This window comes from Anopheles marshallii, chromosome 2 (assembly GCF_943734725.1).
Source record: "Anopheles marshallii chromosome 2, idAnoMarsDA_429_01, whole genome shotgun sequence".
Taxonomy (NCBI): domain Eukaryota; kingdom Metazoa; phylum Arthropoda; class Insecta; order Diptera; family Culicidae; genus Anopheles; species Anopheles marshallii.
Genome location: NC_071326.1, coordinates 17,549,109 through 17,565,296, shown reverse-complemented (window position 1 = coordinate 17,565,296; position 16,188 = coordinate 17,549,109). Strand labels below are relative to the sequence as shown.

Sequence of the window (16,188 nt, the reverse complement as noted above, 5' to 3'; positions counted from 1 at the left end):
CAACGTAAGGAATTCAGGCACCATTCCAACCATATTTGGCAAGACAGGATGGATGCATGATGGGCTGCCTGTATTGTTGGGCATTGTCTTCTGGAAAGTAATGTGGAAATGTTTTCGATAAATTAAACATAAACATAAGATTCGTCACACTGCTTCGTTTAAGCGGTCGTGTGCTCGCTAAGATTTCGATTATCGCGTCGCCAAAGAATGTATCCCTCATTTTCGTTTCGTTTTCCTGATGTGTTTGAGTCTATATGTAAAATGTTAATGATTGCTTACTGATATCTTTAGAAGAATATTAGTGAAGCAATCAGTTCGTCCAATAATTTTGTCTTCCCAAATCATCGTATACAACACTTCGAACTCGTGAGAGCCGCTCAATTCGTTATTAAATAAACTATTACTACTAAACGGCACGCTTCCAATTGAACGAACAATCGTCACTCAAAAATACACGCCTGCAAATAAACCAACAATCCGGAATGGGATGGACAGGAGACAGCGACCGCTCACAGATCCGTAATAATGTCCATCGATTCGGCAAACGAGCGACCACTGTGAACGGAGCTGGAACGTGTACTAGCGCTCTCGACCGCCGCCGACAAACCGACACTGGCAAGGGCCGAATTGGCCGTATCCGCTATCACCTGCATCTGGCGCTTCTGCAGATCACCGTGCAGACGTGTGAGCGTTTCACGAATTTCGGCCGTCGTCGGTTGGGCCCGAGCAAGCGCAGCGGATGCGTCACGCAGTGCCTCGCTGTAGCTGCCCTGCTCCATCAGTGCCTTCGATCGGGCATAGTAACCGTCGTACGCGCTCGGTTTAATCTCGATCGCTTGCCGCGCCAGCTCGATCGCATCTGCTACATCCTGGGGGATGGGGGAAGAAATCGGCAACAATTACACCAACTGATCACACGCCCGATGAAGCAGATCTTCGTATACTTACGTTCATTTTTCGCTTGCAGCGAGACAGATTGAGCAAGAAATTAAACCGCAACTGTTGGAAAGTGGCCACATTGTTGCTCGTGTGGCTGTTGTTGTTGTTGCTATCGGGAACGGAACTGCCAGTTAACGGGTCGGTAACCATCGTACACCCTCCATTGCCATTCACATCACCACCAGGGCCCGGTACGGTGGGGATCTTCTTCAGCGCATACTGATACCGATGCGATGCTTCCTGCAGCCGGTTCTTTCGGTACAGCGTGTTACCATCCTCCAGCAGCTTGTTCAACAGTATTAACCTGTAAGCAAACAAAACCACCATTAAAACAATGCTCTCCTCGACCAGTTTGAATGGCTGCCCGAAACCGAACGAAGCGTACATTATCTCTGGCTTCCCGTTTGCCATGGCCCATGTAGCGGGGCCGAGCTTGGCACCACGCTTCAGGAACACCTGCACAACCTGCACATTCCGGCAGGCGATGGCACGATCGAGCGGACGCATCCCATTAATGTCGACGTGTTCGATCTGCGCCCCGTGATCGAGCAGCATCTGTACGAGCGAAGCCGAGCCCTGGTACGCGGCCAGATCCAGCGGTGTACGCCCGGTACCATCCGCATGCTGCTTGTCAGCGCCACGTTCCAGCAGACATTTGGCCGCCTGCTGTTTGCCACGCAAGCACGCCCAACTCAGTGCTGTCAAACCGTCCTTATCCTGCGCCGTTAGTGATGCACCTGCAGCAAAATGGAGGAGAGTTTAGTAAAGCGAACCAGAGCTCACAGCCTGAGAACGTCCCATGCTTACCTCGACTTAGCAGCAACTCTATAACTCCCACGTGTCCTTCCTCGGCCGCGATCATCAGTGCCGTTTTGCTGTTCGCTTCCGTCTGCTCACAGTCGGCCGGATGTTGTAGCAATCGTTCGACGATCGCCCAATGGCCCTCCTTTACCGCTATCAGCAACGGTGCCATCTCCTTGCGATTGCGCACCTCGGGTGATGCACCCCGGTTCAGCAGCGTGGCGATCGTTTCCGTATGCCCATTGGTGCAAGCTGTGGTGAGGGCCGTTTCGCCGGTGATTACATCCAACCGGTTCACCTGCACCTCACCCATATCGAGCAGATCCTCCACAATGTCCGTATTGCCCTGACCGGCCGCCGCCGTAAGCGCTTGCTGGGCCGCTTGCTCTAACGTCACATCATTACTCGCCGGTCGCGGTATCCAATCGCAGGCCACCAGATACTTTACCACCTGCAGCCGGCCGGCAATGGCCGCATGCACCAATGCGCACCGCTGTGAAGTGTCCGTTTGGCCAAGGAACGACCCGGCAGCTACCAGCTGACGAACGACATCGCAATGACCCCGGGCGGACGCTAGAATAAGCGAGGTACAGCCTTGGCTGTTCGTTTGCTCCACACTGGCACCGAATTCTAGCAGCAGATTGACCATCGGTAAAATGCCTTCATGGGCGACAATGCACAGGATTGGCGCACTGCCCAGGAACGGTGTCACATGATCCGGGGATGCTCCGGCCAGTAGCAACAGGCGGGAAACTTTCACATTTGGACTGTACACGTTGCGCAGCGTGGTCAGAGCGGACGATACGCACCCGGTAACGGAGGCAACCCAGTACGCCTGCAGATCGCGGGGCGATTGATGCGAGGGAGCATTCCGGTAAAGGTGCGCCTTGAGAATGTGATGGCCCAGCTCGAGCGCCTGCTCCGGATCGAGCGGTGCCTGCAGGCGGGACAAACGCAACGCAATACCTGCATGGCCGTTGCGTAGATCACACAGGAACTTGGTACTTTCGCCATCTTCGCGCCGTATCAGCCACTCCCTGAACGAGGGATGGAAGAACATGTACGTGTCGTCGAGCCGTTTCACCAGGAACCCCGTTAGCGTCTTGAACCGACACAGGAACTCATCCCAATCGATCATACCCGGTTCCGGTTCGGGTGCGCTCGATGGTCCCGGTTCCGGTTCCGACGGTGTTTCGCTCGCAATGAGCGCATTCAGCGAGTAGAAGATCTCGGTCAGTGTGAGCGGATAGAGAGCGGCGAGACAGACGGCCAGTATGTTCGAGATGCGATCGTACGCGGTTGCGGTCGGGAAGCGCAGGTTAAAGTTCAGTAGGAAGATTTGTGCCAACGATACCGGTAGCACCTTGAAGCTGCTCGACTTGATCACCAGATTGCCGCGTTCGATCAGATCGAGCGTAAGCTTCGCGAACAGAAACGAACCCTTCGACAGGGCGAGCAGATGCTGGGCAAACTTGAAGTGGGTACTGGTGTTGACGATCTCCTTCCCGCCGGCCACATTGTGCTGTATGCTCTGGCTCTGGTTGATCCGGTACGTGATGTACTCGAGGATGTCCTTCTGCAGCAGCTCGTTCGTCGCCCAGCTATCGAGGCTCATCTTCGTGTACGGCAAACCTTTGCAGAATTCGAGCATCTGCGTGCGAATGGTGGCGATCACCTTCAGCCAGGATGGGAAATGTTCACTCATGCGCTGCAGGAAGGAGGCAACCGTATCGCCATGATCCGGTCGATGATACTCCGCCTCGCACAGTGCATCGACCAAGATGACGCAGTTCTTTGCCGGGATCTTGCCCGTACGGCGCAGCGCTGCCAACGGTTCCAGTATGCCCATCGTCATCGCTCGCTCCGGATTGGCGATGCATTCCTTCACGCTGAGCGCATGCTGGAGCGCGTGCTCACCGAGCAGGAACTCGTGATACGCGGCTAGCTGTGGCGCTTGGCAGAGCTGTGCCGCGACCGAATGGACAAAGTCCGGTATGAGGCAGGTGGAGTTATTGTCCGCCTGGCAGAAGTGGTACGCCACCACGTGCGAGGCGAGACTGCGCAGCCGATCGTGGGCCACGTTGATCTGACAGTAGATGCCATCGTTCTCCTGGATCGGGAGCTCTTTGCGCCGTCCAAAGCAGGAGTATTCGACCAGCTGTAGCAGCAGGGCCGTTTTACCGGTGCCAAGGTTCCCGCTCAGCAGCACACCGGGCGAATCGGTCGACTGGATGGCGGTGGCCAGCTCGCGCACCAACCAATGCCGACCAACGAACAGTGGGTTCGGTTCGTGCGTAGGCACCTCGAAGAACAGTGGCTTCAGCGTAAGCTGCTGCTGCTGTTGCTGCTGGTGCTGCTGGCGGTACTGGGCGAAGCGGATCTTCGGATCAATCGGTCCCTTGATCTGGCCGGACCGGGCCGATCGTCGCACGGTCGTACGGCGACTCTTGAACGCCAATAGCTCGTCCACGTTACTTCCGCTCTGCGATGCTGCAAAGAAAGTAAGACGGGATGGGTTACCAAGCGTAGCCCTACATGGAGCGGCATTCAAATACACTTACTCGTCACCGAGTGCCGTCGGCTGACGGGGCTCGACGATGCATTGCTCTGCTCGGAAATCGACATCATGGAACCGATCGATTCACAGCCAGTGTGGTACGGGTTCGGTTCCTGTAGCTGCAACACACGCGACACATCCGCCTCGGACGAACCGGTCAGCGTCGATACGGGGCTCGTGTTGGCCGAGGTAAGCGAACTGCACGATTGGTTCGGTGCGCCCAGATTGCGCCGTGAGTTGTTCTCGAGGAAGAACCCAAGCCGCACCTGCAGCTCATCCTGCGAGGATTTCGACTTCCCGTTCATCACCAACGGCTTCACGTTTCCTCCTTCGTCGTCTGTGAAGAGCGAACAGCGAACAAAATAAAGCAACTGTTAGCATTAGGGTTAAGGTAATCAATGGTTTCCCCGAGCATGCATAAGACAACAGGGTACATTGGAACACACTTATAAATGAGAATTGAAGAATAGTAAGTATTCATGCCTATAACATCAAGAGCAGCTTCAAACATGCAAGCATCTAATTCATGCACATAGACTCCACAGGTGTTTTTTTGCTTAACTCTGACTCACGAGTAAGAGGACGTTAGTTTTTTTTAAATTCAAACTCACGAGTATGAGGAGATGAAACTGCTCTTCTACGAAAAACACCTTCAATGGAATACGCTTTAACACTTATCTATTATAATAATCTTAAATATTATTATTAGTTTGCAAAAAAAAAGATCTGAAGAATCCTTTGTTTGGAGCTATCCTCAAGGAAGATATTAACCGTATTGATCACTCGAGAAAGGTTTGTCCTCGGGCGCATAGCACGGTTCGTTATTCACCGAATGCAACAGATTTGCATTTTAAATGCATCAAAAGGGATAGGAATTGCCCCAGGAATCGTTTCCAGCTTACATTAAATCTTGTCGAAAAATGATAACGATCGAACTTTTTACAAGAATTAGACAGGTTTGAAAAAATCTTGTATAATTAAGCATAATATTATAAAACGATGCCTTCAAACACAGTAAAAAAAATAGCAACCATCAGCGGGAATTCATTCCCCTTCAGTTTTATTGGCCTGTTTTTGTTCTTCGCCAAACGGTTCACTGACCAACAAGACTATCGATCGTAAATTCGTGATTGGGTGTTTTTTTTTTTTTATTTCGGCTTTCATTCCTATCACGAAAAAAAACACGTATGGAAGCAGAAAAAAAACACCGCGCAGAGGATTATAAAGCTTTTAAATGGGCTTTATGTCGCGCAGAACACACATAAGCCTGCTCCGCCAAATGTTTGTTGTGCGCTAGCTGTCGCAAAACATTCTTTATGTGATTCATCTCCAACCGTTATAATTTAAATTAAGCTTAAGCAAATTGCTTAATTCTTCCCGCTCGCTTCTCTTCTTTCGGTGGGACGCAGATCAAAACCACGCAAAAAGAAGCGTAAATCATTTTTTCCGATTCTGGCGGGGCCAATTGAGTATTAGACGTTTTTCTAAAATAAATCAAACCATAACAATAAAAGAAAAAGACGTTGTAATCAGGGCTACAATGTTTAAATATTATTTTCATTCTAAAGTTTCATGTTGCTAGCAAATGAAAATGAAATAGCAAGAATAGGTTATAAATTCGAAATTACAAAACGTTAGCGTAACAAGCATGAAAACATTGAGTAAATAATAAAAGTGAACAGAAAAGTGTAAAACAAAACTCAGACTTAGCAAAAAAAAAGAAACACAACCGAAACGAAAAAACAGAAACTCAAACCACAAAACAGCGAAAACAAAACGACTAAAAGAGGAACCAAAAACACAACGAAAAAAAAAAAAGACAACACGTTAACAACATTAGAACGTCCGATCGGTCTGGGAAGTAGAAGAGTGCCCATGCCTGCTAATTGATTCAATCCCGCGTTGACCGTCGTCGCCTGGGCCGACCAGAGAGATTTAATTTTGCCGAAAACCATCGACGCGGACGAACCGAGACTGAGTCGATGAAATTTATGGCCATCATTAGCGTTCCGCTGGCGCTTGCTAATCCCGTTCGGTGGCCCATGGGAGGGCAGCAGATTGAACCCACCACCTCCGACACTGCCTGCAGCTCCACCACCACCGCCCCCAGCAGGGCCATCTCTTGCCATCGGTCCGGACGCACCGCTGGTGCGAGCCATCGATCGGCTAATTTTGCTAGCGGCCGCCGTCGTAGCCCGATGAAACGTTGCTGGGTTGAGCAGCGAGGCCAAACCTATGCGTGCGCGATGCATCGAAAGAATTTTCCCGGAAATGAACATAAACGCAAGCGAATGCGAACGCAGTGCCGAGATGTTGATGAACGATGCGCAACCGATTAGCGACGATCGATTGGTGCCGAAGGATGCAATCCAGATTAAGGGTGAGAAATAGAACGGATGAGAAAGAACGATGATGATGATGATCAAACGGACAAAAGTGCGAGAGTTTGTGTGTGTGTGTGTGTGTGTGTGTGTATGTAATTACATGACCCGAGCTATCATACATGCTCCGATATGAGATGCGATCGCGATCTATAATTAATGCATCGATACAGCGAAAGATGCATCCACGAACTGATCGCCTAAAGGTCTCAAACGATGACCACGAACGGACGATTCGGACATTTACCCACCAACACACATGTCCGTGGCTGACGATACACCCACGAGACGCGAGATTGCTCAATCACGATCGCCGTGCCAACAACTTACCCGACAGTGTGGAGTTGTCCGCGGTTCCATTGCTGCGCCGGTAGCCGAACGGGCTGCGCAGATTCTTCGGGCTGAACAGGCGCCGGCGGTTCTGGGGTGGTGTCGCACAAGTGCTGGACGTGATCTCGCTGCTGCTGTTCAGTGCCGAACGCTGCTGGAGGGCCTTCATCAGACCGTAGCCGGACGGTTGATGCGTCCCACCGACGATACCGGTGGTGCTGCCGATGCTGGCATAGTGCGATTCCACTTTGCTGCCCGCGGGACACTTTGGTGGACGATCCTTCAGCTTGTAGCGCTCCGTTGAACCGAGTATGTCGGAGGGACTCTGTCGTTGGGGAGAATGGCGGAGGAAAGGGTGGAAAGGTTAAATGATGTAGTTTAGCAACAGGCCAGTAGTTCCATTCAGCAGTGAGCTTAATGGCAATGTGAAGAGCGTTTGCGGTGCGCTTACTACGATACGAGTTAGTAACCAAAAAGTTTAACACTAGTACAAACTACAATGGTAGGAACTTAACTAAATAAAAAAAAAAAAGATTGGTCTAACGTAAATGGAAATTTTGACATTATTATTCTCCTCTCTTCTATTAAGGGAAAAAATACAGCACTCGAAGCTTAAAGTAAAATATCTGCTTCAAAAATTTTGGTAAAATCTTCTGGTAAGATTTTCAAATTTTCATTTTCTACACATATCGAAATTATATCCGAATGAGTTGCTCTTTACTACGAATCAGATAAAAGAAGTATATCTTTAGTTCTACGTTTCAGATGAGATTTGATCCTCAATCTTTGGTGTAGTATTAATGCCCTATCTATCGACTATTGTCAAGATAAAGACAAGCACCATACATTAAATTAAAACACATACTACAGAGATTCAGTGATTCCATCTTCGCTATGTTGTGGGTATTTAACAACTTTGAACTTGTCATTTGCAACTTACGGCTTGGTAAGCTGTTTAAAGACAGACTTGAATTTATAAATAAACAACAATATTCCACCGTTACCTGCGTTATACAAAATAATGGAACGGTGCACAAACAGAACAAGTTATTCATTAATTAAACAATTATTTCTTATGTATTTAATATGAATTATTTGCTTAACCTCTCTTCTTCTTAATCGGCACAACAACCAACCTAAAGAGGTCTGCCATTTCTGTCTTTGACTTGATTTACCCGTAGCAGGATAGTCAGCCTTGCGTGCGGAAGATTGGTCCGGTTGGGATTTTGAACCGGTCGTGTCGTGTAAAGATCGGTGCCGCTACCACCATGCCACCGAGCTGCTTGCCTTATTGTTTGTTGAATACAAATCAATAGAATATGCAAGACGTAGCATTTACGATACAAGGCTAGGAACTATGGCCATTAACTGTTACACTGCTGTGAATGTTACTATTCACGGTGCGATTTCCATTCGGCATTCATCTTCTTTTCGGGAAGACTTTATGACGGTATGGTATATGATTGCGCAATCGATTTTCTTTCTACTCCCCAAAACAAAGCATCTCTGGTGCCATCTTGCCCACGGTACTCAGGGAACGTTCCTACAACAAGGATTTTATTATACGCCACAGTGTGCACTAATGCTCAACATGGGCACTGGAGTATAATTTGCTAAAAAAAAACCCTCCACTCGTCCACTTCACCCCCATTCTGCATTCTTCCTCATCGTTTGCAAAGCAAAAAATGCCGTAACAAAACCTCCCGGTGCCCTGTGTTCCTTCATCCTGCTCAGTCCATTCCCACCCGAAGCTGAAATCTAAAACCTTCAAACACAATCACGCCCGATAGACTCTGGCCAGTGGGTCATTTGGGTTTTTGCCAGATTTTTTTGCAGTTGCCGTTTGAAAAAAACGAACTGTTTGCTATGCTGCTGGAGCCCTCACTCACACGTAGGTAGGCCAACTGAGCTGGTCTAACCCGCGACCGTTCACAATTATCTAATGATCTTCGACAGTCTGGGACGGCAAACATGCAAGCCCACCATCCGATAGTGGACCGAACGGAATGGCCGCACGTGTTGATCTGTGCCGAATCCTCAAACGGAATGGTAACACCAAACCGCGGGGTTTTGAGGGGTGCGACAATAATACACCACGAATCGTAGCTGACTCATCGGTGGGTGTCGGATGTTGGCAGAGAATTTTGCAACCACGTGCTCCAGCGCTTTTCCTGTAACTTGGCGAAGAATTGGAGATTATTTTTCTCTTTAGTTTACTGAGCATGAGAACTGGGATTTTAAGAGATGATTTAAATCATCGTCAGGGAAGTTTTAAATCATGCATCGTTGCAGACCGTAGAGGACACTGCGTTCAAGCACTGAGAACTAAAGTTATTCTGGGACAGGTCTCAGTAAAGAGTTTGGTGAATATAGCAGAGTTGGTAATGCAAAACTCAACAACAAGTGTAGTCCAGATTGAAGTTTCGACCGAAATTTTACACACGACTGTGTGTTCGGACATGAAAGGGACAGAGCTCCCTTGCACGCTTACACCGTTGCCCTCGTTGCTGGCGACACTTAAGCCGATAAAATAAACCGAACCAATTTCAGATTGAAACTTCACAAAAAAAATGTCCCCCAGCTTGCCTCTTTCCCTCGAACACTACACCAATTACGAGAAATTACTGTAAAACATAGGTGAAATGTGTACACCACCCGCAGGGGAAGAGTTTGAGTGACTGTCCGATCCGATGTCTCCCCGAGTGCAAGATCGGAGGAGATAATTAAAGTTTTCTCCCGCTGTCAATAAAAACGGGCAAAAGTTATGTGAAAAGTGGAAAATTGGGGGAAAAAAGGAAGCTTCCCCAAAAAAAAAATTACCGCTCATTATCAGCCTTTTCGACAGGGGCAGCATCATTGTCACGTAATGACAGGCACAAAAACTACTGTGCTGTTCCGTTGCATCGGTTGCTGTTGACCGGATGCTTCCGGTGATTCCACCACAACAACACACTCTCGCTCCCTGTTTGGCCATCTTTCCACCAGGTACGGTCAGAGACAATTAAAGCTGTTGTCCCGATCTTAACCGATCGATCGACTCGACTCGTGTCCAATTATAGATCTTCATCTCGGCAAAGGGTCGCGCGGTCACTGTTGTTCACCTACTTTTTCCCGCCGTAGACCCGCTTTGGACCGCAATGCGCCAGCTACGGTAATTCCGGTTGCAGCGAAAGGGCTAAGCTGGCTGGCCGCAGCAAAAATGAAAGAAAAGAACCAACCATAGGGGTATTATGCCAGCTCAGTAAAAAAGAACATCTTTCGAGGCTAGGTGTATCGCGATCGCCCGAAAGAAGGGCGTTCATGTTGTTTTGGCGAAGGGTGTTGGGTATTTCTCTTCACCGACACTCACTCACACACGGGCTGTGCTGCGATCGCACGCGTACGGGACACCATAATCGGCCACACTAATCACGCACAAAATGAGCCAAACAAATCTGACTTTGGTCAAAAATTTGCTCCGCAAGGGCAAAACTGGGAGGGGAGGGGGACGCAGATAAACAACATCGCGGCGGTGTCGGACGTGTGCCCACAGAACCGGAATTACAGAACCCTACTGCGAGCATCGAGCAAAGCTGCTACCGGTTTGTCGTTACCAAAAATGGCATTTGCTTCACCAATGGCAGTTGGAGTTCGACGTTCCGATAAGGACAGACCCAGAAAGTGAGAGAAAATGAGAAGGAATCGGGTGAGATAAAAAAAAAACCATGGCACAAACACGGCTCCACATCAACAACCACCATCGGAAAAGGGCATCCTGGGATTGTGGCGATCTTGTGTGTGTGTGTGTGTGTACAAAGACAAGACGTAAAGAGTGTTGCGCCGCATCCAGGAGGGCAACATACAGTTTATATCGAACCCAATCCCCAGCCATCCCAAGGAACTGTCTGTTCCAGTCCGGCTGCTACAGCGAATGTCTCTCCGTTCGGGATATTTTTCCTTCGCTTCGTACAGTGATCGATGATGATGAATCATCATGCGAATGCGACGACAGTGTACAAGATGCAATCGGGGGCCCATAAACAGCATCGCTTGTCCGCGAGTCTGTCAAATTCACCACCTATCGTAACCTCTTCCGGCAGAACGACAGGGTCCGGTGTTTGTGAAGGAACTGAGCAAAAAGGGAACATCTTCAACAGTTACCCACACAGCGAGAGACGCAGAATCGATCGCAAAATGCAGTTACAATTTGCAGGAAAGTACATTCTGTTTTTTTTATTTATTTCCCTCCATCCAATACAAATGCGATCGCATGGTGATTGAGGGAAGAACTCGATCTTTGTTCCTTTTTGATCGCACGGAGAGCACGATCGTTATGCAATGGGGAAATCGATTTCTGTTGCATCGTAGTACACCACAACCCAACAACCAAAAGAAGCAACTGCATCCCTGCGATGTGCCGTGAGTAATGATCTTAAACGATCACGCGCATTAAGCAACGGTTTGGCGTATGATTTAGATTAATGGTTTGCGCGAGACTGTTTTATTCTTGGTGGTATACTTTCATTTTTTAGAATTATCGATTAGAATATTGTTATTGGTTGTCCAAAGCACAAACAACTGCACGTACTGCATAGCTTTAATGTTGTAATTTACCTTGACGGTAAGGCACGTCCTGGACGTGTACCCATTCCCAAGGGTGCCTTTTAATGTCCCAGATATGGGGTGGGAATGGGAAATCGTCGTGATAATTTGTGACACAAAACCACATTACCCAGGGACTGGTTGTCTATCTCCAACGTGCGGCTTGCTGCACCAGTGACATCCAGTTTGATGGAACGGTTTTCAATTTGCATCCTTCTGCATCCTTCTACACAACCGCCACCCAATGCAGCACATCTTTCATCAATCATTCTGCCCATCAATATCGAGATGGTGGCCACAGGAAGGCGAACGTTTTCCTTCATGCCGCTCTGTGTGGTTATTGCTGTACTTTTATTACTATTTGCCCGAATCGTGAAATGGCGCCATCGTGTTTCGGTTTCGGAACGACCCGGCCAGAATGGTGGCGGCTATAGGCTAGACTGTTGGCAAAAATATGCAACGCACGTTGCGATCATTAATAAAAAAACAAACTGGACCCTTCATTACGCATGCGAAGCTGCATTAGTTCCTAGTGCAGCACACCGGTCTGCGTTTATTACAAAACTGCAACATCGCCATGACCGTACCGGGGATGCATTTGAAAATCGATTGCCTTTGATTTCCGGCTGCAGTAATACACCAAGGCGCAATCGCCCGGGCAGAGTAAGACTTTGCATAATTTGCAATCGTCGCTCTCGCAGCCACATCACCATCGCGAGGATTTGCACCACACATGTATCCACTCACGTTGGTCCGCAAGATACGAGCCATGAGTTGACGCATTTGCTGCCGTCTGATTCGGATGATCCGGTTTGCAGGGGAGGAACATTCATTTTCAACACCTCGACTAAAAAAGGCTTCATTGCGATGCGCTGATTGATGTAATGGATCATAATTCCTGAGCCATCGAGTTTGTGCATCGTTCACACACACACACACTTACATATGTACGGTAGCATAATTATGAGACAAACAGCGTGTGCGCTCTAATGTGTACCATGTGGCCTCCAATTTGCGCTGGCTCACCGTCTCGCAGCGGTGACGCTCGTGCAGAGCCATAAACAGGGGTACTGGCAACCAGCCGTCCTCCATTTCCAACCTTCCCCTGCATTCACCTGCAGGTGACGCGTTCGATGATTTCGACCTGATCGCGATCGCGCCGTGGCAGATCAGTGCAAAACCAAACTAACGAGCCTTGCCCCGCATTGCGCACGGGGTGCGCTCCCGGTGCCCGGTGTTTGCCACAGATTGATGACGATGGCCGACGTTTGAGCCGGTAGCCTCACAGCAAAACCCGGGAGCTGTCGATTGGCTTGCTAACGATCGAACGATCTGACCCAATGTTGAACAGCATTTGCAGCACATGTATGTTGCCGCGGCACGGTTCGCCTGCTGTTGGCCTGCGCTCAACTCGAATTAAGCTCATTCAATTATACTCACACAACATGGGGTTTCCATTCATGCAAGATGGGGCAGGAGCGAGACGGACTGCGGAGAGGGATTATGTTCAACTAGTGTGCCCACCCACCAACAAACTACTGTTTCATGACCTGTCCCTACCACGCAACGCTCTTTCGCCCCGCTGTCCTCACATTTTAACCTCCAGTGCTTCTCAGTTGTTCGGCAAGAAAATCAACTTTAACGAAATCATTCGCCACAGTACCTTAATCAACAGCAAAACAACTAACTTATACAAGAGTTATGCTGATTTGTGTAACGAACAGATGCGTGCGCGGTGGTGCGCTTTTTTTATTAGATCCTTTGATCTTTCACTTTCCAACGCAGTGGCAACGAAAGTGACACCGAAATTGGCTTAATTGGATTCAAATGAATGACGCAGTAAAATTAAATCACTAGTTGCCGAACGGTGGGATCGGGTTTGTTACTGGTTTGATGCTTCAGCTTTTTGGGGCGTTAACTATTCTACACAAAAAATGAAAAGTACAGAATATATATGTTTAATATATGTAATATATTTAAATTTCCGCATAATATTAGCTACATATTGGGATTGATGTGAAGTAAACCTGATGTAGGTTCATGAACCTGAACAAATCTTCGAATAACTTTTTCGAAAAGTTTCGAATGGTTCTTCCCAAAAGATGTAAATCACTCTTCCCCAAAGATTCCACAAGCACAACATTGATAGATTTCTTACCTTAACACGTGTGAAAGGTACTTTTTACACGGTGTGATTTGAATTCTTAAGCATCCTCAACCAACCAACAAGATCAAACCAACAGATTGCTTGCAATCACACTTCGTGTGTCGCATTGTTTGAACGGCATTACATTCCCATCTGACAGCCACTATGCACTTCATAAACTGCTCTGTTCGACACGCAAGTTTGCCCAAATCGTTGTCCTCTCACGCTCGTGCGCACTTAGCGAACCGCTGCGTGAACGCATGGCCGATCGATGCTATCCAGCGCATGGATGTGTCTAGAATAGTCAATTTGTTGCGAAAAGACAACGAATAGTGTGTCACTTGAGACGGCAGGGATCAAACAAAGCAGGGACACGCTGCATTTCGTGCACATTTCGAACGCAAATCTAATGCGTTTTCACATACGAGCATGAAGTGAATGTCTCATTGATGAGGAAAAAAAAAGAGATTGGAACAGCTAGTAAAGAGCAGACTAGGGAATTGCATTATAAGAAGGTTTGGCGTGAAGCGTCACAAATCGATAGTTACCTTTATCTGATTTTAGGACACGTGCAAGCCATTTAATTTTTATGGTAAATGAAATCCTCACTTGTGCTGTATAAGGGTAAGGTTGTGCCGGTGTCCAACGAATTGACATATAAATATTAATTTCTAACAATATTGATTCAACCCGAGCGGTAAAAAAAAGGTTGTCGATTTTGTTTCACACGCTCGAAGCAATATAAAACCAATGGCCAGCTGGGGGAATGGCTTCGGAAGAGTCGTCTTACCAATAGATCACCGGTACACGAAGCACCCACCACGGCCTAAACTGCCGTTCATAATTAATTTATTACCTTTAAATTATCATCCGAGGGCAGACGATGCCGATGCAGCCACGCGAAAGCATAAGGTAAACATAATAAATCTCACCAATCGCCGTCCCGATCGATACGATACCAACGCGCCCGCACTGGCACCGGGGTGTGATGCATTGGTTCACGTTTAGCAAATGCACTTCGTTTGCATGTGCTGGTGCTGGCTTGGTTGGTTGTTCCTTTCCTTACGCGACACCATCGTGTTGTCGCGTTAAAGAACGCTCGTGTGGCAAGATCACGGTGCAAGTGCATATATTCTCACGTTTATCAATGTCGTGCGAAAAATCAATTAAGCACCTGAAATTCCCTTCAATTTTCATTTCACTCTGCGCGATCGGGCGCACCGTGTGTGTAGCGGCACAAACTGAACATGCAATCGAACATGACCTCGACGGTGGCTGGCGGTTCGAAGTCCAGCTGGTAGGACTTCACAAACGAAAAACATACAGCGATACAAATGCACCGCGTCCTGCAGCATGCACCTCCGTAAGGGTTTTGTTCGAACCGCGGGGTGGCTTTACGTTTCAATTAGCTTTCGATTGTGATTTGTTTTATTTTGTTCCAGCGATATGTAGCAGAGTTGATCAACTTGATTCCCCACTTCAATCTGGCTTTTTTGGACCTCTTTGGACACTTGCAATCACACGCATTTCGTCGGTCTTCAAGGCTGATTGCGACAATCATGAATAGCGCGTAATATATCAATAAAACATCATACCCCACCTCTAGGCCACCAAGGTTTGCCCAGTCGCACATTTTGTTCGAGATCACCTTTTTAAAGCACATAATTTCACAGTCAGCTTGAGCAGTGGCGAGATGAATGGAGGTGGAAAGGAACCCTTCCGGCGGCCGCAGGGATCCGCCAAGCCGAACGGCCATGTCGTGCCGAGGATTTATTCCCTTGCCGCTTTGTCACCGAAGTGTCGAACAGTGTTTTACCGACACTTACGAATCGTACAAATTGGGACGCACTTGAGTGCGAAAAGTACTGCGGTGCCGCACATGATGCGCCACCTTGAACTACAGAGCCCACATAAATAACGTTCCATCCTTATCCTGTCCAGTTGCGAGTGACATTGGTTTGGCGGGATATCTCTCTTTGGCCAGTTTCTGCACCACATAACAAAAGGCACGAAAAAACCAACACACACCAACCGTTAAAAAAAGATTTGTAGCGAGAAGGGAAAGCCTCACAATGTGTATCTTATGATTGCACCATTCCCTTGATGAAGGAATCCCGAAGCGCAGGAATTAAACGCCACCATATAGCCGATGTAGGTTCGCTCGGAGGGAGCATTGGAAGTTTATTGAAAATATCCGTCCACATCCGTCCATTTATGATGGTCCACGCGTGCACTGACGTGCTCAATTAAAATCCCCCCCCCCCGGATGATGATGATGATGATCGTTCCCATATAAAAAAGCATCCCCCCGCCAACACACGCTGCCTGTGGCCATTTTGCTGAATTATTTCAGCATTGCCCTTGTGGCAATGGCAGTCAATCATTTATCGGCGACGATTTCGGTGACAGTTTGGTAAAAGGCAGGGGGACCGCGGGCTTTATGTCGGCGATAA

The 16,188-nt window shown here is 48.1% G+C and overlaps 1 protein-coding gene across 1 annotated transcript in view; it reads right to left on the bottom strand.

Annotated features, from left to right (window-relative positions):
- Positions 1–509: 509 nt before the first annotated feature.
- LOC128709022 (protein TANC2) overlaps positions 510–16,188 on the bottom strand; it is a 107,085-nt gene continuing 91,406 nt past the window's right edge. The window contains exons 4-10 of the mRNA XM_053804005.1: positions 7,009–7,333; positions 6,177–6,530; positions 4,302–4,634; positions 1,747–4,230; positions 1,325–1,676; positions 949–1,243; positions 510–869 (exon numbers count right to left, since the gene is read on the bottom strand). Of these exons, the coding sequence (XP_053659980.1) occupies positions 510–869; positions 949–1,243; positions 1,325–1,676; positions 1,747–4,230; positions 4,302–4,634; positions 6,177–6,530; positions 7,009–7,333 (4,503 nt within the window). The remainder of the gene's footprint in view (positions 870–948; positions 1,244–1,324; positions 1,677–1,746; positions 4,231–4,301; positions 4,635–6,176; positions 6,531–7,008; positions 7,334–16,188) is intronic.